The 21,109-nt window shown below is 45.4% G+C and overlaps 3 protein-coding genes across 3 annotated transcripts; 2 read left to right on the top strand and 1 right to left on the bottom strand.

The window, feature by feature from the left end:
* The first annotated feature begins 354 nt into the window (after positions 1-354).
* On the top strand, positions 355-1,899 carry F5J12DRAFT_65277 (uncharacterized protein). Its single transcript, XM_051740200.1, has 9 exons — positions 355-438; positions 639-726; positions 800-806; positions 859-870; positions 930-962; positions 1,037-1,309; positions 1,369-1,449; positions 1,510-1,520; positions 1,594-1,899. The coding sequence occupies exons 2-9, from the start codon at positions 712-714 to the stop codon at positions 1,609-1,611; spliced, it is 450 nt and encodes a 149-aa protein (XP_051600430.1). The 5' UTR covers positions 355-438; positions 639-711; the 3' UTR covers positions 1,612-1,899.
* An 8,778-nt stretch (positions 1,900-10,677) lies between these two features.
* Positions 10,678-11,422, bottom strand: F5J12DRAFT_826870 (uncharacterized protein). The gene has a single exon (XM_051745532.1). It carries the CDS (start codon positions 11,213-11,215, stop codon positions 10,829-10,831), a length of 387 nt encoding a protein of 128 aa, XP_051600429.1. The 5' UTR covers positions 11,216-11,422; the 3' UTR covers positions 10,678-10,828.
* Positions 11,423-11,870: 448 nt separating this feature from the next.
* F5J12DRAFT_65257 (uncharacterized protein) lies at positions 11,871-13,185 on the top strand. Its single transcript, XM_051740199.1, has one exon. The coding sequence runs from the start codon at positions 12,337-12,339 to the stop codon at positions 13,174-13,176; it is 840 nt and encodes a 279-aa protein (XP_051600428.1). The 5' UTR covers positions 11,871-12,336; the 3' UTR covers positions 13,177-13,185.
* Positions 13,186-21,109: the final 7,924 nt, after the last annotated feature.

Below are 21,109 nucleotides of genomic sequence, written 5' to 3'. Positions count from 1 at the left end.
GCGGCAGGGTGATGCTTAGCGAGTTACTGGTGTCTAACTCGATTAATGACTCCTTCAATGTACCGAGGTCAGCTGTGAACGGCTATGAGTGTTTGAGTCTGCTCGAGGATGGACTCTGGTCACTATGGCTTGCAGGCCAGTAAAAGTGTAAGTCTGATGACTTCTGCGTACGCTCCTCAGGTGGGTTTCACATTATGTTGGTTATTAGGCGCGACTCCATGAATGTATTGTAGACTGCAGTACCTGGTACCTGTAACCTTTTTCGCATCCAACCCAGTGTACTTCCACGGTCGTCAGCAACACCGCCGTGGTTGGGATCCATGCGTCAAGTTTCGTACGTGCACGGTGAACGTGTTATTACTGTACGACTCACTACTGTTGCTGCGACAAATTTCAACTCGTTCCTCACTCCCGTCTGGGTGGCAGTGAAGATTTTTGGTATGTTATATGCAGAACTTCATTTAATAGGGTTGCTCAGAGTTGGCGCCTACGCCGCCACCACCGCCTACGCCTACAGCTAATTTGTGGGTAGTCTTGCTGTAGGCGTAGGCGGCGGCGGCGGCGGCGGCATAGGCACCAACTTTGAGCCACCCTAATGTGGGAAGCACAGATTAATCATTCCAGTGTTATTCCACCAGCGGTTATTCCCTTCTATCCCATCTCCCACCGTCGCAGAAGAGTCGACAGCCAAACGAGATCTGTTATAAGAACATGGCCGATCAGTTTGTGAGTTGTCTTCCTCCTTGTTATGTAGGTTTCACTCTTGTTCATCGTTATGGACGCTTGTGACTTTGCTCAGTCCGAAGGTGGGATGTCCGCTTGTTTTTTGGGTCGTAGTTGCTAACAGCTAACATACAGAGCTAATCTCCAGTAAGTATACCCGTTGTTGTTGTTTACCCGTCGGACGTAATGAATGCGGCGATGTACAGAGTTCGAGGAAGCCTTCTCTACCTCCGATCAAGGTACTTTTTCTGCATTAGACGCGCATTTCCTTTGTGGTCGTGGGATTAGGAGTTCTAATATAATGTTTTGGCAGACGGCGATGGGAAGATTACTGCGAAAAAGCTTGGAACTGTCATGCGCTTGTTAGCACGGAGTCTTACCGATGCTGAACTTGAGGACATGGTCAATGAAGCTAATGAAGACGACGAGGCGGTGGCTGATTTCCCAGAATTCGACGCCTGGATGACGCGGAAGGTGCATTGTACGGATAGCCAAGAAAAGAGCAGAAATGCATTCAAGGGCTTGGATAAGGACGAGAACGGTCTTATCAGCATGGCTGAGTTGCGGCGCATCATGACATACCTCGGTACGCAATCCTTACCGTTTTCTAAAAGTGAACCAAGACGTTTGATGTTGAAATTGTAGGCGAGGAGTTGACCGATGGAGAGGCCACTGAGATGGTCCGTGAAACCGACGTTGCTGGAGAGGCTCAGATCAGTTACGACGGTGAGTCTTCCAATTGAGGAGCTGTTCAGCCTTCTGATCGTCGACTGGGCGGGGTTGCAGAGTTCGTCAAGGTGGGTTGTCACCTTTACCGGTTTCGTTTATTAGCGGGTTCCGGGATTCAGTTATTGACAACATTGTATCTAGACGATGTCTTCGAAGTAATCAACCTTCTTATACCCTTCACCAGCAAGAATGTCTTCTTTTCGCAGTATGTTTTTCTCTACGCTTTAGAAAGTATGTCCTAGGAAGAGACCCATATAAGCCGCAATGACTACATCCCAGGCTGTCCTTGTAATCGTTTTCGTTGACTCGATCTTGGAAACCACTGGCCTGAAATATGCAGTATTCGTAGTGCTAGGTGCTCTGAGCCATCGTGCATCAACTGTGATCACCACTAAATTTTGCACCTTGTGCTTCCCAGTATGTAGGTTACATACCTCGCAAGGTCCCCTTGCCCTGGCCAGGGCTCTATCGACCTGGGAGGCACCGCCTGCATGGTAGCAGACACCTTGCTTGTTGATGGGGATATGTGATGTTGCTTTTCCTCCCCCTTTTGTCAGGTAACCCGCACCAGGAATGTATATGCGACATGCAATACATTGTGTTTACAGGAGCATGAGGCCCGGCGCATACAGTGGGCCAGACGTAGGGCGGTTGGGCTGCTACACCGCTCCCAACAGCCCTGTCCGCGATCTGCCGAATCGATGACCACGATTCGACACATGTGCTCCAGTCTGCCTACATCTCGTGCTCCTCGGGGGGTTGGCTTGACGTACCTGCGGGAACTCCGGGTTGCTTTCTGAGGCACATGAACCCGAGTGGGTATCTGAGTCTCATATGACTGTCACCGGGAACGGGACTGGGGAAGATGGGCGGGCGATGGGTGCAGTACGACAGGCCTGCGCAACTGAGAGAAGATGAAGGTACCACGTTGGAACGGTGGAAGCAATTGTGCTGACCTGGTGAAGGAAAGTTGACATCCGTGAGACGCAATAACTAGTGCGAGTACATTGTTGGAAATATCCTATTAGTTCCGACATCTAGAATTGCACGTGTATCAACATGTTGTTCGTCACATGACTTTTCTCAGTCATCAGCTCCACAATGATGTCATGGTGACATCATATTATATGTCATATTCCATGACCTTCCATGCTATTCTTTACTATACTGAGTAGTAGTTTCCTTTTACGCTACTGGTCCATGCATACCTACTCATGTATATAAACTCGGGACTTTCGTCCTAGGTCCCTATCAAATTCTACATTTGTTCTTCACTTGTCTATCCGACAACTGAACCCCTCAACTTATCGTTACTTTCTCAAATGCTACAACCGTTCTAATACAAGGCAAGTGTTTGTGCCTTATTGCTCTTCATTTCTCCTGTTCCTCTGCACAATAGGTTGTGAGCCCCTGCCTTCTAGGTGAGTGAGCTATTTATGCATCTGCATCGAGCAATCACTGCCGACAGGCAAATCACAATGGATGTTGTAGGCCTAGATGTGCTAGGAATGGTTGTAGTTGTCTTCACTGTGTCGCTAGTAGCCAGTCTTAATCAGGCTGTTCTTTTACTCCATTATGGAGGACATGACCCTTTGTTTCTGTGGGAGCTTTTTATTCACTCTACCGCATTTTGGTTGTCTTTTCTAGGTCTCTCCGCATTGTGGCGAAGGCGGCAGATGCTGCTACAAGAACAAGTTCTTCACAGGATGCTTTTACAGTGTCTTGTTCTTCGTCCACCGACTCCGCCCCCTCATTGCCTTCATTTTCATCTTCCCAACATCGATCATGACACTGATTTAGATCCTATACCACCATATCATGCGGTTGAGGCACTTGACACACCTCCTGCAAGGCGAGCACCTACTCCTCTTCCGGAGGAAGTGCAAGCTTTGAACAAATTGTTCAACCCAGAGCTCGTTCTCGCTATCAGTCCCTGACGATAATGCTGAGTTCAATCTACTTTAAATTCAGTTCATGGTTATTTAAATATATTATGGGAACTAATCTACAGCTTTCGCAAGATGTCTTTGATTGTCGCGAAGAAAACTGAACTCCACATCGCTGAACAGCAAGATGGGATGTACGAAGTGAAGTGGCGGAAGTATGTGGTAAAAGAGATTATAGAGTATATTGAGATGTTATATGTACGCGGATGTTCCACTTGGAGAGAGGTGGTTCCTTTGTCAGTGGCTTTCTTCAAGAAGCCAAATCCTGCAACATACCTCATTCCCATTGACACGGTGGAAACAGTGTGGCAGCAAATGCCCCACTTTCCCGGCTTCAAATCTCCGTTCTTCTATCCTGGCCTCCATATAGCGTTTCATGGATATCTAACTGACTTCTTCCCTAAGCTTTCTCACACGTTGACTCTGCACGCCATCGCTAATTTTAACAGTTGCAATCTTCCATCTGCTTACTATGAAGATCCTTCCCTTGACACTGTTCTGGCCTTCTCGGTCACCCATGATACATTTGTCTACATCTACTATAACATCCACCCTCTCTATGACCCATGCTTCAATGGGGTCGTCCCTACTCTCCGCGCTTGGAACCAGCATCTTGAGTTCCATTTCCAAGGAGTTTGGGTTGATGGGTCCACAGACATTTGGTGTGTCCCAAGATGGTTCTGAGAACAGCAACACAGAGGAGACTGCTTTGATAGCGGTCTCTTTAGGACTATTCGACAGTATAGGGACGAAGCAGATGTGGGAAGTAGCATGCGATATAACACTGCTAACAGGCATCTTTCATGGGGTACAGACCCCATTAACGCTAACTTCACTTACTGGCCTGGAACAGCAGAGATTCTTAGCGATCTCGAATGTGTCATGGAGAAGAGTACTTTCAACTATCTTGCAGAACCCTGACCTCGCAGAATATGCACTACCGCTCTTAGCTGAGCTTGTGAAGCTCGAGCCATATGTCAGAAATTATCCTCTTCCAAGTATGCTGGATGTACCATATGTATCAGGCAGGTGAAACCATTGGGGGACTAATACTTGTATCATTGATGAGTCTTACAATTGTCTTGAAATACTTTGTAAAGATCTTCACTTTCGTCATTCTCCTGCTATCAATGTACCATATAGTTGCACTGATCCATATCTTGGATTTTGTTTGGATGGAATACCATTGCATGATTGCAACTGGAGCTTTTTAAGCTACCATTACTTCCCTCTGCTAGACTTTGAAAGTCTAGAGCACAATAACTCTCGCATCCCTGCAAGGCGATTCACTGAGAGAGGTACATTGGTGTTAAAGCAATGGAGAAATCCTCATCCCCATATACCAAAGGTTTGCAAGCACTGTCCATCTCAATCTGCTAGAGCATCTGCTCACAGACCTAAAGGCACCAAACCACATTTGTTGAATCCTCCATCCATTAAAACTCATCCAACTCATTCGTTTTTATATGAACATCTGCTTATGGACTTTTGACACTAGATGTCCGAAGGTCTTTCCAAGCAGATCCCAAAGCTTAATGGCTTAAACTATGCCTCTTGGTCAGTTCTTATGAAGGCTTACATGCAAACTCTTGGCATCATGGGCATCGTCAGTGGCACTGTTGCCAGACCTGGTGCAGGTGTGGCAGCAGCTGATATCGCCGCCTGGGACACTTCCGATGCATGTGCACAAGGAATCTTAACTTTGTATTGTGATCCAATGATCACAATGTCAATCGATGGGCTGGCAACGTCCAATGAAAAATGGGTTGCCTTAAATAACTCATATGGTGCTCCATCTGCTATGACGACTTTTATGGAGTTTCAACACCTCATATGAATTCAAATTAAACCAAAGGATGATATTATGGTCAAAATTTCGGAGATTACCATGCTCCTTATGGCCATTTCTGCTCAGGGTATTACCCTGAACGACAAAATGAAAGCACTCATCCTGGTTCATGCTATGTCCCAAGCCTGGGAACAAGCACCCATCAATATCCTATCATTGATTCCTGCTGCACAGCTTACTCCTGATGCCATCATACCATGCATGAAAGAAGTCTGGGCCCACAAATCAGGCAAATCTATGCTTCCACAAATGGAAAAGGCTGGGTCTTCTTTGACTCATATCAAACAAGAATCAAATTCTTTACTGGCATGCATGAATAAACCACCCCTTTGTCAAATTTGCAGAGGTGGTCATAATACTTCCGATCATCAATCTGGATCAGGTTCTGGATCCTTTTGTGGTTACTGTGGAGGTTGTGGAAGAGGTCATGGAGGTCGTGGATGTGGATGTGGAGGTTATACTCCCTATCATCAGCAACAGCAGCAGCAAGGTTCTGGTTCTCGTGGCCAAGGCCAAAACTGTTGCTGAGGCAAGGGCAAAGCCCGAGCCAGTAATCTTGAAATAGAAGGTGCAGAAGCAGTCAATTCTGCTTATATTGAGGAAATCCCTGAGGATTCCTACAATCCAAACACTTGCTCTTATGCTGGAGAGTTTGGTGATCACTATGATCAACCCACCTTCGAGAACTATCAAAATGCTGCTGATGAATTTGAACTTGATGCTATCAATGTTCCACACAACAATTCTCCTGAATATTCTCTCCTGGAGGTAACTCCGGTTGAACGAGTTTATTCTAATGACCTCAATACATACCTTTGGATCTCATGTCATTACTGAGGCTGAGATATATGATCCAGATCTTTTCCACCAAGATTTAGTCATGGTGATGGAAACAGTTGGCAGTAATGCCAATTATCCAGTTGATGTTACTACTGGAAATCTTGCTCCTTGGTATCTGGAGGAAATTTCTAATTTCCAACTGGATCAAGTTGAGTCAGTCAAGATTCATGTTTGACTTCCTAACTCTAATACACCATGTCTATGTTCTATTTGTCACCAAGCAGCCCTCTCTTGCAAGCTGCTGGACTCGTCCCTTCAGGAACGGTCTCAATGGAAGAACTCAGACTCTTATCTGAGGACAATTTCCCTTCCCCCTGCTAAGCAGGATGGGACACGTCAGAGTGGTTCCTGCGAACCCTCAGTACAAATGGGAACTTCCATTTTGGTTGGCGAGAACATGGTGGAGAATAGGAATGTTGAGGATAATGGCAGTTCGGCTTTGCCGAAATGGATTATTGATCAGTCTGCCTCTTGATTTCGAGGACATGATTGTGACAACGGAGGATCTCTCTGAAAATCTGTACTTATAAAGAATCAGAAAAAGAAAAACCACTGGACAATGTCCTTATCACAATTTCACGAATCTGTGCTAGATGTGCCTGTATGTAAACCTTTCTGTGTAAAGCATAATCCAGACATCGAGTATGATCCAAATGAATCTGCATCAGGATATCTCCCTTCTGCATTCGATGGACATGCATTCAATTCTTATGACTGCTACCCCTTGGGTGTGCCTTTGTCATATGCAAATCTTAAAAAGAACCTACCAAAGGGTGAGTCTTTATGGATGTTGGATTCTGGAGCATCACATCATGTGACTCCATTTAAAACTGATTTCTTGACTTATCGAGAGTTTAAAAAACCACCTTTGGCCTCTACAGCAGGCACTAAAAAGGTTCAACTTCTTGGTCAAGGAATTGTGGTTATTCACCTGGAAAATGGCAGTAACCTTGTTTTACACAATGTGGTCTACAGTCCTTTGTTCTCAAAGAGACTTTGTTCTCGTAATGTGCTCCTCAATAACGGGTATAGGAGCACTGTGACACTTACAGGTGAGACAATCAGAGCACCAGATGGCTGGATTGTCCTTGAAGTGAAAATAGCTTCTCCAACTTCACCTCTTCACTGGTTTGTGGGCGTACCACTTCCACCTACCACTGCCTATGGGGTCCTTTGCCCTTTGGTCAAGGAATCTCAAGAGTCTCTATGGCATAATCGCATGTGTCATCCTGCTCAAGCAGTTCTCAGACACATTCGCAGATTAGGCCTTAAACACAATATACAAATACAAGGGGAGCCTCCTTCTTGCAAAGGTTGCGCACAGGGCAAATTGTCTTCTGAAGCTTTTAAACCATCATGGAAATGGGTTACCAAGCCTCTCACATTGGTCCATGCCGACCTTCTCAAGTTACCTGTCGAGTCCTATTTTCAGTCCAAATACATCTTAACCCTCTTGGATGATTTTTCATCTTACGGTTTCTGTCTCTACCTCCAGAATAAATTCGATACTTATACTGCTTTTGCTGATTGGATGGTGTCTGTTCAACGTACTACTGGACATCATTTACTTGCACTCCGTTCAGATCGAGGGGGAGAATTTATGGGTTCTACCTTCAAAGTGCTCCTTTCTTCGCACGGTATTACTCATCAATTGTCTATTGCTGACCAGCCACAGCAGAATGGTTGTGCAGAGTGATTTAATCAGACCATACAAGAAAAAGCAGGAACTATTCAACATCATGCTTGTGTTCCGAAACACTTCTGGAACTTTGCTTTTGATTGTGCACTTCATGTGTACAACAGAACTCCTCTGAAAAGGATTCTCTTCAAGACTCCGGTTGAACTCTTCTTAGGAAAAGTCCTGGATATCAAGTATTTTCGCACCTTTGGCTGCAAAGCTTTTGTATGGGTTCCTAAAGAACAAAGAAAAGATAAATTGGAACCTCATGCAGTTGAAATGAATTTTCTAGGCTACGAGCCTAATACAAAAGGATACCATTTCCTAAATGGACAAAAAATCATACTCTCTCGAACTGCAAAATTCGTAGAAGACTCTTTTCCTTTCTGCTCTGGTCATAAACAAAAATCCGATACCTTTGACCCCGATACTGAAGACAACCAAGAATCATCTAATTCCAACTCTGAAAGCCTTCATTCATTACTGGATCCTGATCAGATCCAACCGCTGCTTCATCACCGGCAACCACCTCGTCTTAATACTCCTCCACCACAACAAAACCCACAGCAGAGAGCTGCAGACCAGCATAGAGCTCCTCAACAACAGAGAAGAGCACCTGCTGCTGTACCACCAGTTGACCCTTGTCATCTAAGGCATCCTTATCAACCAGAATTTATTCAAGGAGACTTGCATAATGTTTGCAGAGCTCATCCTCCAGCCGATGACAGAGAACCTCATCCTAAACATCGATTTATACCTGTATCTCATCCTGAAAATATGTATGGAGATAGACCTCCAGTGGAAATTGAATGAGATATTCAACAAAATCGGGATCAAGCACAACAGTGGATTCGCAATGCTGAGCAGCATGCTCACAATTCTAGAGAAGATATTCAGAGATATGCAGAAGAGCGCAGACCTCCTTCTCCGAGGTTACCTCCTGCACTCATACCTCCTGAAGTTCCTCATCAGTGGACTGAACATCCACAAGGAACTACTCCTATCTCTCCTGGTTCACCACTTACTCCTGTTCTGGATATTCCTGATTCTCTGAAGGGAATGCCTGATCAACAAGCAGAAATGCATCCTTTCGAGTTTGCATTAGCTGCATGGGTAAAAGAATCTCTGGAACATTATAAAGATGTGCTAAAACTATCTCCCAACTTACAAAAGAAATGGTTTGACACAATGAAGGATGAATTAAAGTCTATTGAAGAAAGACAAGTATGGACCTTGGTGGATCCTCCTAGAGATCGGAAACCTGTGAAGTGTCGATGGGTTTTCGCTATCAAAAGCAATGGTCATTATAAAGCTCGTCTTGTGGAAAAAGGCTTCACACAAGAATTCAGCACCGACTTTGAAGATACCTTCTCTCCAGTGGCAAGATTTGAAACTGTGCGAATATTACTCGCATTTGCTGCCCAAAGAAATTGGGATACAGAAGCCCTGGATGTTAAAACTGCCTTCTTATATGGCAATCTGGATGAAGAAATTTATATGGAGCAACCAGAAGGTTTCAAAGTTTTGGGTCAAGAACACAAGGTTTATCAGTTGCTTCGAGCCCTCTATGGCTTAAAGCAAGCTGTGTTGGCATGGAATAAAGCCCTTCATCAATCTCTACTACAAATGGGCTATGTTCGATCAAAAGTGGATGCTGGAATTGTCATTTTCCTCATCTATGTCGACGATGGACTCTTTCTAGGATTGGACAAATGTCTTCTTAAAGCCAAGAAAGAACAATTCATGAAGAAATGGGAATCCCGCGATCTTGGTGAAGTCAAGGAGTATCTTGGCATTCAAATTCACTGGGATAGGTCAAAGAAGGAAATCTATCTTGACCAAATACCTTGTGTTAAAAAGGTTATTAAAAGGTTCAACATGGAGACTGCTCGAAATGTTCGCACTCCATTACCTTTGGGATATCAACCAGAAAAAGCACCCTCAGATTATCAAGCCACATCTTCTCTTTGGTCACAGTACCAGTCAATCATAGGGTCATTACTCTATATGGCTCTTGGTACTCGTCCAGATATTGCCTTCACGGTTATTCGCATGTCTCAATATATGGCAAATCCTACCGAAGATCACCAAAACAAAGCTTTGCATATAGTTTGCTATATTGCATCAACTCCAAAGTTGGCTTTGTATTATTCAGGACTCAAACCTCAAATCTATGGCTTTGCAGACTCTGACTGGGCTGCTAATAAAGATACTCGTCATTCAACTACTGGCTATGCCATGTATCTTGGCAATTCCCTCATTTCTTGGCGCTCGCGTAAACAGAAGACAATTGCACTCTCCTCTACTGAAGCTGAGTATATGGCCTTATGCAATGCTGCACAACAAATCAAATGGCTGTCAATGCTGTTTGAAGAACTCAAACTAAAGACCGAAAAGACTATTCTTTACTGCAATAATATGGGCGCTTGCTTTATAGCTGAGAATCCTGTATTGGATGGTCGTTCAAAGCATATTGACGTCCAATGGCACTTTGTTTGCGAATGTGTTCAAGATAGTTTGTTCAGTATTGAATACGTTCAAACTGACAAACAAAAAGCAGACGGTCTTACAAAATCTTTGACGTGGCAGAAGTTTGAAACTAATCGCTTGTCAATGGGATTGGTTACCTTACCATTTTAGAGTGAGGGGGAGTGTTGGAAATATCCTATTAGTTCTGACATCTAGAATTGCACGTGTATCAACACGTTGTTCGTCACATGACTTTTCTCAGTCATCAGCTCCACAATGATGTCATGGTGACATCATATTATACATCATATTCCATGACCTTCCATGCTATTCTTTACTATACTGAGTAGTAGTTTCCTTTTATGCTACTGGTCCATGCATACCTACTCATGTATATAAACTTGGGACTTTCAGTCCTAGGTCCCTATCGAATTCTACATTCATTCTTCACTTGTCTATCCGACAACTGAACCCCTCAACTTATCGTTACTTTCTCAAACGCTACAACCGTTCTAATACAAGGCAAGTGTTCATGCCTTATTGCTCTTCATTTCTCCCGTTCCTCTGCGCAATATACATGAATAAGGCGAAGCGTCAGTTTCCTCCTCCTCTTCCACGTCTGACGGCTGGATGCAGGAGAATGCGAGGGTAACGGGTGATATCAAGGGGTTTCGAGGAAATTGGATGGCATTGGCTGCTTGGATACGCGTGTTTCTGCGGATACCGAGGGTAATGACACAGGTTTTCATATATTTCGTTAGGTGCAACCTGCACGGCATCGATAGGAAGTACTTCTGGTTCAGCTCTACTTGCCAGCTCACGAACGGTCTCGCCGATGACACACTGGCTACATTCTATTGGTCGATATAGGGCAAGAGTAGGTTCAACTGGCGGACTGGCGGGCGTCGGATGTGACGACGGCCGGACGTGCGGCTGCAACGGAACGAAGGCGAAGATAGGAGAAACCAAATGACGAAACATTTTACCAGGAATCTTCGTGGGACATCCTGTCCTCGCTTGATGTGTTCAATGCCGAGGGTACCAGGTCAGCTGCGAACGGCTATGAGTGTTCGAGTCTGCTCGAGTACTGACTTGAGGTTGTGCCCTGCTCAATCACGATTCCATGAATGTATTGTAGATTGCAGTACCTGGTACCTGTAACCTTCCTCGCATCCAACCCAGTGCACCTCCACGGTTGTCAGCAACACCACCGCAGTTGGAATCCATGCATCAAGCTCAAGTTTCGTATGTGCGCGGTGAACGTGTTATTACTGCACGACTCAATACTGTTGCTGCGACAAATCTCAACTCGTCCCTCACTTGTGTCTGGGTGGTAGTCAATATCGGTTCACTCGCCTTTGAAGCGGTGACAAAAGTATCATTTGTAACTTGTTCCTCCCCGTTGCGCTCCTCTTTCTCTCTCGAGGTTGGGTTGTGATGCATGTATGGAGCGACCATCAGTATCTTCATCGACTTCAACAAAGGGAAACGGCATCGTATCGTATCGGCTTGGGGCAGGTACCTCTCTTCTCTCTGTGATTCCGTTCGACCATGACCTCATGCAAGGTAAGCTATTAGTTGCCATCGGCAGCCGTTGCACTCGCCGATGATAGACTAGTTCGTGCAGGGTGTGGCCGCTTTCCTCTTATGCGAAAATTAGGAACATGCAGTGTCGTGGAGTACTGCCGCTGCGTCACGGGGGCAACTAACTAAGAATTCCCGCTGTTTGGAATGACTCAGACTGTGGAGCATCATTAACAGACATGCAGAAATGTGGACCCATGCTGTTCGTGCGCCGTAGTCTCTGTCTCCCACAGACGTTCATCGGCCATTGGTGCATATAGCCGCTAAAGTAGCAAGGCTGAATAGTTTCCTCTCGGCTTTACAACCAACTGTGGGTTCTCTTGCGCTGTTTATTTAGCCTCGCTGATTCGGGTAGCATTCTGCACACTCAAGGTTCCTTAATAACCCCGTTTCTTTGTCGTTCCCAACGCATAACGTATGGTCCCTACCATTCCTGTTTTATTGCAGCTGATTACCGAACTTGGCCTTCAGGCTCAATCATTTCCACCGTACATATCCTCCTAGTATAATTGTGTTCAATGGCTTCGACAGATGATGTTTCCCGCAGCCGAGCAAAGCTGGAACGCTGTCCTCCAGGTCATAATGGTCGGGATGTTGCCCTCAGCGAATTGGCGGAGGTTCTCCGCGATAGATTCCGGAGAGAGCATAACATCGACGACTTGAACGGGGCGATCACTTTGTGCCGCGACGCCTTGAAACTCCGACCAACTGGGAATCACAAACGGCCCATCTCTCTCATCCATCTGGCAGCCTGCCTTTCGAAAAGATATGAGAACCAGGGGGCATCTGCTGACTTGGAAGAAGCCGTGACGCTTGGGCGTGCGGCGCTAGAGCTCCGTCCACCAGGGCATCCCTATCGTGCCTTTTCTCTCTACAATCTCGCCTGTGACCTCAAGAAGAGGTTCCAGAAACTAAATGACATGCGCGACTTGGATGAGGCGATCGAGCTGCATAGGGTAGCTTTGGAACTACGTCCCTCTGGACATCTTCATCGATCTTCATCGCTCCATGAACTTGCTATCTGTCTCTCGAATAGACATGACAAGCAGGGAGTAGTTGCCGACTTGGAAGAAGCGATCACACTTGGACGTGCAGCACTAGAGCTCCGTCCACCAGGACATCCCCATCGTGGCATACTTCTCCACAATCTCGCTTGCGATCTTAGGACGAGGTTCCAGAAACAAGCTAACGCACGCGACCTGGAGGAAGCGATCGAACTGCATCGTGCAGCTTTGGAACTACGTATTGCGCAGAGGAACGGGAGAAACGAAGAGCAATGGCAAGAACACTTGCCTTTTATCAGAACGGTAGTAGACTTTGAAGTAAAGCTTGTGATGCTTGAGGGGCTCAGTTGTTGAGTAGACAAGTGAAGAACGAATACTTGATTCGATAGGGATTGAGGAAGAAATCCTCGAGTTTATATACATGAGTAGGTACGCACGGACCATGAGCGTAAAAGGAAACTACTACTCAGTATAGTAAGGAATAGTGCAGAAGGTCATGGAATATGATGTATAATATGATGTCATTCTGACATCATTGTGGAGCTGATTGCTAAGGAATGTCATGTGATGAACAGCGTGTTCATACACGTGTAAGTCTGGATCAATCTAGATGTCGGAACATATAGTCATATTTCCAACACTCCCCCTCGCTCTAAAATGGTAAGGTCACAAGACCCATTGATGAGCGATTAGTTTCAAATTTTTGCCACGTCAAAGATTTGGTAAGACCGTCTGCTTTTTGTTTATCAGTTTGAACGTATTCAATACTGAATAAACCATCTTGAACACATTCGTGAACGAAGTGCCATTGGACATCGATATGCTTGGAACGACCGTCCGATACAGGATTCTCTGCAATAAAGCGAGCTCCCATATTATCGCAGTATAATATAGTCTTTTCGGTCTTGAGTTGAAGTTCATCAAACAGCATTGAGAGCCATTTGATTTGACGTGCAGCATCACAGAGAGCCATGTATTCAGCTTCTGTGGAAGAGAGTGCGATTGTCTTCTGTTTACGAGAGCGCCAAGAAATGAGGGATGATCCGAGGAACATAGCATAACCGGTGGTTGAATGATGAGTGTCTTTATTTGCAGCCCAATCAGAATCTGCAAAGCCATAGATTCGAGATTCAAGTCCCGAATAGTATAAAGCCAACTTTGGAGTAGATGCAATATAGCGAACTATATGCAAGGCTTTATTTCGGTGATCTTCGGTCGGATTTGCCATATATTGTGACATGCGAATAACCGCAAAGGCAATATCGGGACGAGTACCGAGTGCCATATAAAGCAATGATCCTATGATGGATTGGTACTGAGACCGAAGAGAAGATGTGGCTTGATAATCTGATGGTGCCTTTTCCGGTTGATATCCCGAAGGTAATGGAGTGCGAACATTTCGAGCAGTCTCCATGTTGAACCTTTTGATAACCTTTTTGACATAAGGTATTTGATCGAGATAAAGTTCCTTTTTGGATTGATCACAGGTGAATTTGAATGCCAAGATATTCCTTGACTTCACCAAGATCACGAGATTCCCATTTCTTCATGAATTGTTCTTTCTTGGCTTTAAGAAGACGTTTGTCCGATCCTAGAAAGAGTCCATCGTCGACATAGACGAGAAAGATGACGATTCCAGCTTTGGATATGTGGATATAAATTCCAGCATCCACTTTTGAACGAATATAGCCCATAGCAAGTAGAGACTGATGAAGGGCTTTATTCCATGCCAATGCAGCTTGCTTTAAGCCATAAAGGGCTCTAAGCAACCGATAAACCTTGTGTTCTTGACCCGAAACTTTGAAACCTTCTGGTTGCTCCATATAATTTCTTCATCAAGATTGCCGTATAGAAAAGGCAGTTTTAACATCCAGGGCTTCTGTGTCCCAATTTCTTTGGGCAGCGAACGCAAGTAGTAATGCGAACAGTTTCGAAGCGAGCCACTGGAGAGAAGGTATCTTCAAAGTCGGTACCAAATTCTTGTGTAAAGCCTTTTGCCACAAGACGAGCTTTATAACGACCATCGCTTTTAATAGCGAAAACCCATCGACACTTGACTGGTTTCCGATCTCTTGGAGGATCCACCAAAGTCCAAACTTGTCTTTCTTCAATAGATTTTAACTCGTCTTTCATAGCGTCAAACCATTTCTTTTGCAAATCAGGAGATAACTTTAGCACATCTTTAAAATGCTCCGGAGATTCTTTTATCCTGGCAGCCAATGCAAACTCGAAAGGATGCATTTCAGGACCTGGCATTTTGCATGCTGGTCTGGCATGCCTTTAGGCGAAGAAGGAGTATCCAGAAGTGGAGTAAGAGGAGAACCAGGAGAAGTAGGAGTTGTTCCTTGTGGATGTTCAGTCCACTGACGAGGAACTTCAGGAGGAACAAGTGCAGGAGGTAACCTCGGAGAAGGAGGTCTCCTTTCTTCTTGTTGTGAACGAATAAACTCTCTGGTTTGTCGAGCATGTTGCTCAGCATTACGAATCCACTGTTGTGCTTGATCCCGATTTCTTTGAATATCTCTTTCAATGTCACTGGGGGTCTGTCTCCATAGAGATTCCCAGGACGAGAGACTGGTATAAAATCGACGTTTTGGACGAGGTTCTCTGTCATCTTGTAGGAGGATTGAGCTCTGCGAACATTACGCGAGTCTCCTTGAATAAATTCAGGTTGATGAGGATGCGCAAGATGACGAGGGTCGACTGGTGGTACAGCAGCAGGTGCTCTTCTTTGTTGTTGACCTCTATTATGATGGTCCGGAGGTCTCTGCTGTGGGTTTGGTTGTGGAGGAGTATTAGGACGAGGTGGTTGCCGGTGATGAGTCGGCAGTGTTGGATCTGATCAGGATCCGGAAATGAATGTAGGCTTTCAGAGTCGGAAGTATCTGAATCATGGTCGTCTTCAGTATCGGGGTCAAAGGTTTCGGATTTTTGTTGACCAGAGCAAAAAGGAAAGGAGTCTTCTACGAATTTTGCAGTACGAGAAAGAATAATCTTCTGTCCATGAAGGAACCGATATCCTTTGGTATTTGGTTCATAGCCCATGAATACCATTTCGACTGCATGAGGTTCCAATTTATCTTTTCTTTGTTCTTTGGGAACCCATACAAAAGGCTTTGCAGCCAAAGGTGCGGAAATAATGTGATATCCGGGACTTTTCCTAAGAAGAGTTCTAACCGGAGTCTTGAATATAATCCTCTTGAGAGGAGTTCGATTATACACATGAAGTGCACAGTCGAAAGCAAAGTTCCAGAAGCGTTTTGGAATACAAGCATGATGTCGAATGGTCCCTGCTTTTCGGAAATAGTCCGATTAAAGCGTTCTGCTCGACCATTTTGCTGTGGCTGGTCAGCAATGGATAGATAATGGGTAATTCTGCGCGAAGAAAGGAGCGCTTTGAAAGTATGACCCATAAATTCTCCCCCTTGATCCGAACGGAGCGCAAGTAAATGATGTCCAGTAGTATTTTGCATAGACACCATCCAATTGGCGAAAGCAGTATAAGTGTCGGATTTGTTACGAAGGTAGAGACAGAAACCGTAAGATGAATAATCATCCAAGAGGGTTAAGATATATTTGGACCGAAAGTAAGATTCGACAGGTAATTCCATTAAGTCGGCATGAACCAACTCAAGTGGTTTAGTTGCCCGTTTCCAAGATGGTTTGAAAGCTTCGGAAAAAAGTTTTCCTTGAGCGCAACCTTTGCAAGAGGTAGTCTCCCCCTGTATTTGTAAATCTTGTTTCAGACCTAATCGGTGAATATGTCTGAGAACTGCATTTGCAGGGTGACACATGCGATTATGCCAAAGAGACTCTTGAGATTCCTTGACCAGAGGGCAAAGGACCCCATAGGCAGTGGTAGGTGGAAGCGGTACGCCCACAAACCAATGAAGAGGTGAAGTCGGAGAAGCTATTTTTGCTTCTAGGACAATCCGGCCATCCGGTGCTCTGATAGTCTCGCTTGTAAGTGTCGCTGTGCTCCTATACCTGTTATTGAGGAGCGCATTTCGAGAACATAGTCGCTTTGAGAACAAAGGACTGTAAACAACATTATGTAGTGGAAGGTTACTGCCATTTTCTAGGCGAATAACCACTGTTCCTTGACCGAGAAGTTGAACCTTTTTAATGCCTGCAGTAGAGGCCAAAGGTGGGTTTTTAAATTCTCGAAAGGTCAGGAAATCAGTTTTAAATGGAGTCACATGGTGTGAAGCCCAGAATCCAACATCCATAACGACTCACCCTTTGGAAGGTTCTTTTTTAGATTCGAATATGACACACCCAAAGGGGTAACAGTCATAAGAATCGAAGACATGATCATCGAACTGCATGGGTAAATACCCAGAGGCAGATTCATTGGGATCATACTCGATGTCTGGATTATGCTTTATCCTAAAAGGACATACAACAGGTTTTTCTGGCACAGATTCATGAAATTTAGATAAGGACATAGGCTTAGCTCTCTTTTTAGAGGCTTTTAATAAAACGGATTTTCGGAGAGATCCTCCGTCTCTACTATCCTGTCCTCGAAATCGAGGGGCAGAGAGATTAAAAGTCCGTTGTTGCGTCGCAGACGCATTGCCATTATCCTCAACATTCCTGTTCTCCACCAAAGTCTTGCCAGCCAAAACGGAATTTCCCATTCGTATTGAGGGTTCGCAGGAACCACTCAAACATGTCCCGTCCTGCTCAGCAGGGGGAAGGGAAATCTTCCTCGGATGAGAGTCCGAGTACTCCCGTTGCTTCGGTTCCCGAAGGGAAACCTCCAGCAGGTTGCAAGTTGTGGCTGTTCAGCGACAGATAGAACATTGGCAGATATTAGAGCCGGGAATGTTTACACGAATCGGTACTGACTCAACTTGATCCGGTTGGAAATTCTGAATTTCCTCCAGATACCAAGGAGCAAGATTTCCGGTTGTAGCATCAACTGGATAATTGGGGGTATCCCCAACAGATTCCATCGCCATAGAAAGATCTTGGCGAGACAAATCAGGATCATACATCTCAGTGTCGGTTATAACATGAGACCCGAGGTATGTATTAAGGTCGGAGGAATAGACTCGTTCAACCAGAGTAGGATCCAGGAGAGAATATTCAGGAGTGGAATCACGAGGTGGAATATTGATTGCAGTGACATCAAAGTCTCCTGCATCAAAAGCAGCAGCAGCATTTTCGTAAAATTCCTGACCCTGAGCAGTATACTCGGGTTCATAGGAATTTTGGCCATAGTAGGAATCTTCGGGAAGTTCCTCTATGTAAGCCGCGTCGATAGGCTCAGCACCTTCGACTTCTAAATTGTTGGCTCGGGCTTTGCCCTTGCCTCGGCGACGGTTTTGGCCTTGGCCATGAGAACCAGAACCTTGCTGTGGTGCTTGTTGATAGGGAGTATAATTTCCACGTCCACGTCCACGACCTCCGCGACCTCTTCCGCGACCTCCACGGTAACCGCGAAAGGATCCTGATCCAGATCCAGATTGATGATCGGAAGTATTATGTGCGCCTCTGCAAACTTGGCAGAGTGGCGGCTTATTCATGTGTGCCAGAAGTGAATTTGATTCTTGTTTGACTGTGGTCGACGACGACCCAGCCTTATCCTGTTGAGGAAGCATACTTTTGCCCGATTTGTGGGCCCAGACCTCTTTCATACGAGGTATGACAGTATCGGGAGAGAGTTGATCGGCAGCAATAGATGATAGAATATTGACCGGTGCTTGTTCCCAAGCCTGAGTCATTGAATGGACTAATATTAGCGCTTTCATCTTGTCATTAAGGGCGATGCCCTGAGCGCTGATTGCGGATATAAGCATTGTGATTTCCGCAATTTTCTGCATTATGTCATCCTTTGGTTTGATTTGAATGCGGATGAGCCGCTGGAACTCCATGAACGTTGTCATGGCCGAAGGAGCTCCATATGCAGTTCTGAGAGCTTCCCATTTGTCGTGAGAAGTCGCATGTCCATCAATTGACATTGCGATCATCGGGTCGCAATAAAGGGTCAAATTCCTTGTGCACGTGTGTCAGAAACGTGCCATTGATCAATTGCCGCTTGTGGTGCAGCAGGTAGAGCCACAGTGCCAGTCAACGATTCCCATTATGCCAAGAGTTTGCATGTATGCCTTCATAAGAACCGACCAAGAGGCCCAGTTCAAACTGTTAAGTTTGGGGATCTGCTTTGAAAGACCTTCGGACATCTAGTGTCAAAAGTCCATAAGCAGGTGTTCATATAGGAATGAGTGAGTCGGATGAATGGAAATGGATGGAGGATTTAATTCATGAGTCTGATTTCCTTTTGGTCTGCGAGCAGATGCTCTAGCAGCTTGAGATGGTCGGCGTCTTCGTGTACATGTATTTTTGTAGTAAGGACGGGAATTTCGTCATTTCTGCATTTTTGTCTGTGGTGCCATAGTTCCTCTCTCAGCGAATCTCCAAGATGAGATGCGAGAGTTGTTGCACTCTAGACTTAAAAAGTCTAGTGGAGCAAAGTAATGATAAGCCATGAAACTCCAATTACAATCATGTAATGGAATTCCATCGGCTCGAAATCCCAAATAGGGATCAGCACAAGAATATGGAACGGCAAGACAATCAGAATAACGAAAATGTTTGTCCTTAACTAGAATTTCGAAAACATTGTATGATTCGTACAAAGTACACGTATTAGTTGCCGAATGGTTTCGGCCGCCTGATGCGTACGGTACGTCCAGCGAGTTTGGAAGAGGATAGTTTGTGACGTATGGCGCGAGCTTCACGAGCTCGGCTAAGAGCCGTGGTGCGTATTCCGCAAGGTCTGGGAGCTGCGAGATAATCATAAGTAGTGTCGTCCATGACACGTTCGAAATCGCGTAGAATCTCTTCTGTTCCGGGCCAGTAAGCGAAGTCTGTGTCAGCGGGTGAGACACCCCACTGAAGATGCCGGTTAGAAGAGTGATATTGCAGGGAAGTTCCCACATCAGCTTCATCCCTATACCGTCGTATAAACCTAAAGAGACTGCTATCAAAGCTGTCTCCTCCGCATCGTCGTTCACGATACCACCTGGGTACACATCGGACGTCCGTTGATCCGTCATCCCAAACTCCTCGGAAATGGTATTCAAGATGCTGGTTCCAAATGCGGAGAGAAGGGATGAGGTTGTTGAAACACGGATCGTAGAGGGGATGGACGTTATAGTAGATGTAGACGAATGTGTCGTGGGTAACGGTGAACGCGGGAATAGAGTCGAGGGCAGGATCTTCATAGTAAGCACTGGGAAGATCGCAACCGTTGAAGTTAGCTATTGCATGCGGAGACGAGGTATGGGAAAGCTTGGGAAAGAAGTCGGTTAAATAACCATGATAGGCAAGATGTATCCCTGGATAAAAATAGGGCGATTCGAACCCGGGAAAGTGGGGCATATTCTGCCACGCTGTTTCCACGGTGTCAATTGGAACGAGGTAAGTCGCAGGATTAGGTTTCTTGAAGAACCCGATGCTCGACGGAACGGCCTCTCTCCAACTGGCGCACTCTCATACATACACCATCTCAATGTATTCTATGATCTCCTTTACCGCGTACTTCCTCCACTTTACATCATACATCCCATCTCGCTGTTCAGCGATAGCGAGTTCAAGTTTCTTGGCAACGACAAGAGACATCTTTTTATAAATAGTTAGTCTCTGTTCTGCGACAAAGCAAACGAGTCAAAGCAATTCGAACTCAGCGTTGTCATCGACAGCGAGAACGATCGCAGGATTAATTAACTCGTTGACAGCCGCAACATCCTCAGGAAGAGGAGTCGGTGCATGTCGAGGAGAAGGCGGGTTACATGCTTCAAACTCGTCGTACAGCGGAACAGGGTCTAAATCTGCGTCATAGTCGATGTCGGGAAGATGAAAATGTAAATAATGAGGAGGAGGAGTTGGCAGACGAAGTACAAGGCGCTGTAATAGCAGCCTGCGAACAACTTGCTCTTGTAGCAAAAGTTGTTGCCTTCGCCACCAGGCGGAGAGACCTAGAAAAGAGAACCAAAAGGCTACGGAGCGAATAGCGAACTCCCGTAGATAAATCGGATCATATCCACCATAATGAAGTAAAAGCACAGCCTGATTAAGGCCGGCTACAACAGCGACAGCGAAGACTACTACTACTGATCCTAGCGCGTCTAGGCCTACGATATCCATAGTGTTATGCCCGTCGGCAGTGAATGCTCTATGCAAATACCGCAAATAGCTTGCCACCTAGTTATAGGCAGGGCTCATAACCTATTGCGCAGAGGAACGGGAGAAACGAAGAGCAATGGCAAGAACACTTGCC

This window comes from Pisolithus orientalis, assembly GCF_024613125.1.
Source record: "Pisolithus orientalis strain OTSU chromosome Unknown F5J12scaffold_12, whole genome shotgun sequence".
NCBI lineage: Eukaryota > Fungi > Basidiomycota > Agaricomycetes > Boletales > Pisolithaceae > Pisolithus > Pisolithus orientalis.
This window is presented reverse-complemented; position numbering and strand designations above follow the sequence as displayed.

What these genes read in the sequence shown, in the direction of transcription:
- F5J12DRAFT_65277 (XM_051740200.1), top strand. An exon ending in CTTCTCTACCTCCGATCAAG is followed by an intron (nt 963 to 1,036) that starts GTACTTTTTCTG and finishes ATGTTTTGGCAG; the next exon opens with ACGGCGATGGGAAGATTACT. An exon ending in GCGCATCATGACATACCTCG is followed by an intron (nt 1,310 to 1,368) that starts GTACGCAATCCT and finishes TTGAAATTGTAG; the next exon opens with GCGAGGAGTTGACCGATGGA.
- F5J12DRAFT_826870 (XM_051745532.1), bottom strand. Translation starts at nt 11,215, where the DNA reads ATGTTTCGTCATTTGGTTTCTCCTATCTTCGCCTTCGTTCCGTTGCAG.
- F5J12DRAFT_65257 (XM_051740199.1), top strand. Translation starts at nt 12,337, where the DNA reads ATGGCTTCGACAGATGATGTTTCCCGCAGCCGAGCAAAGCTGGAACGC.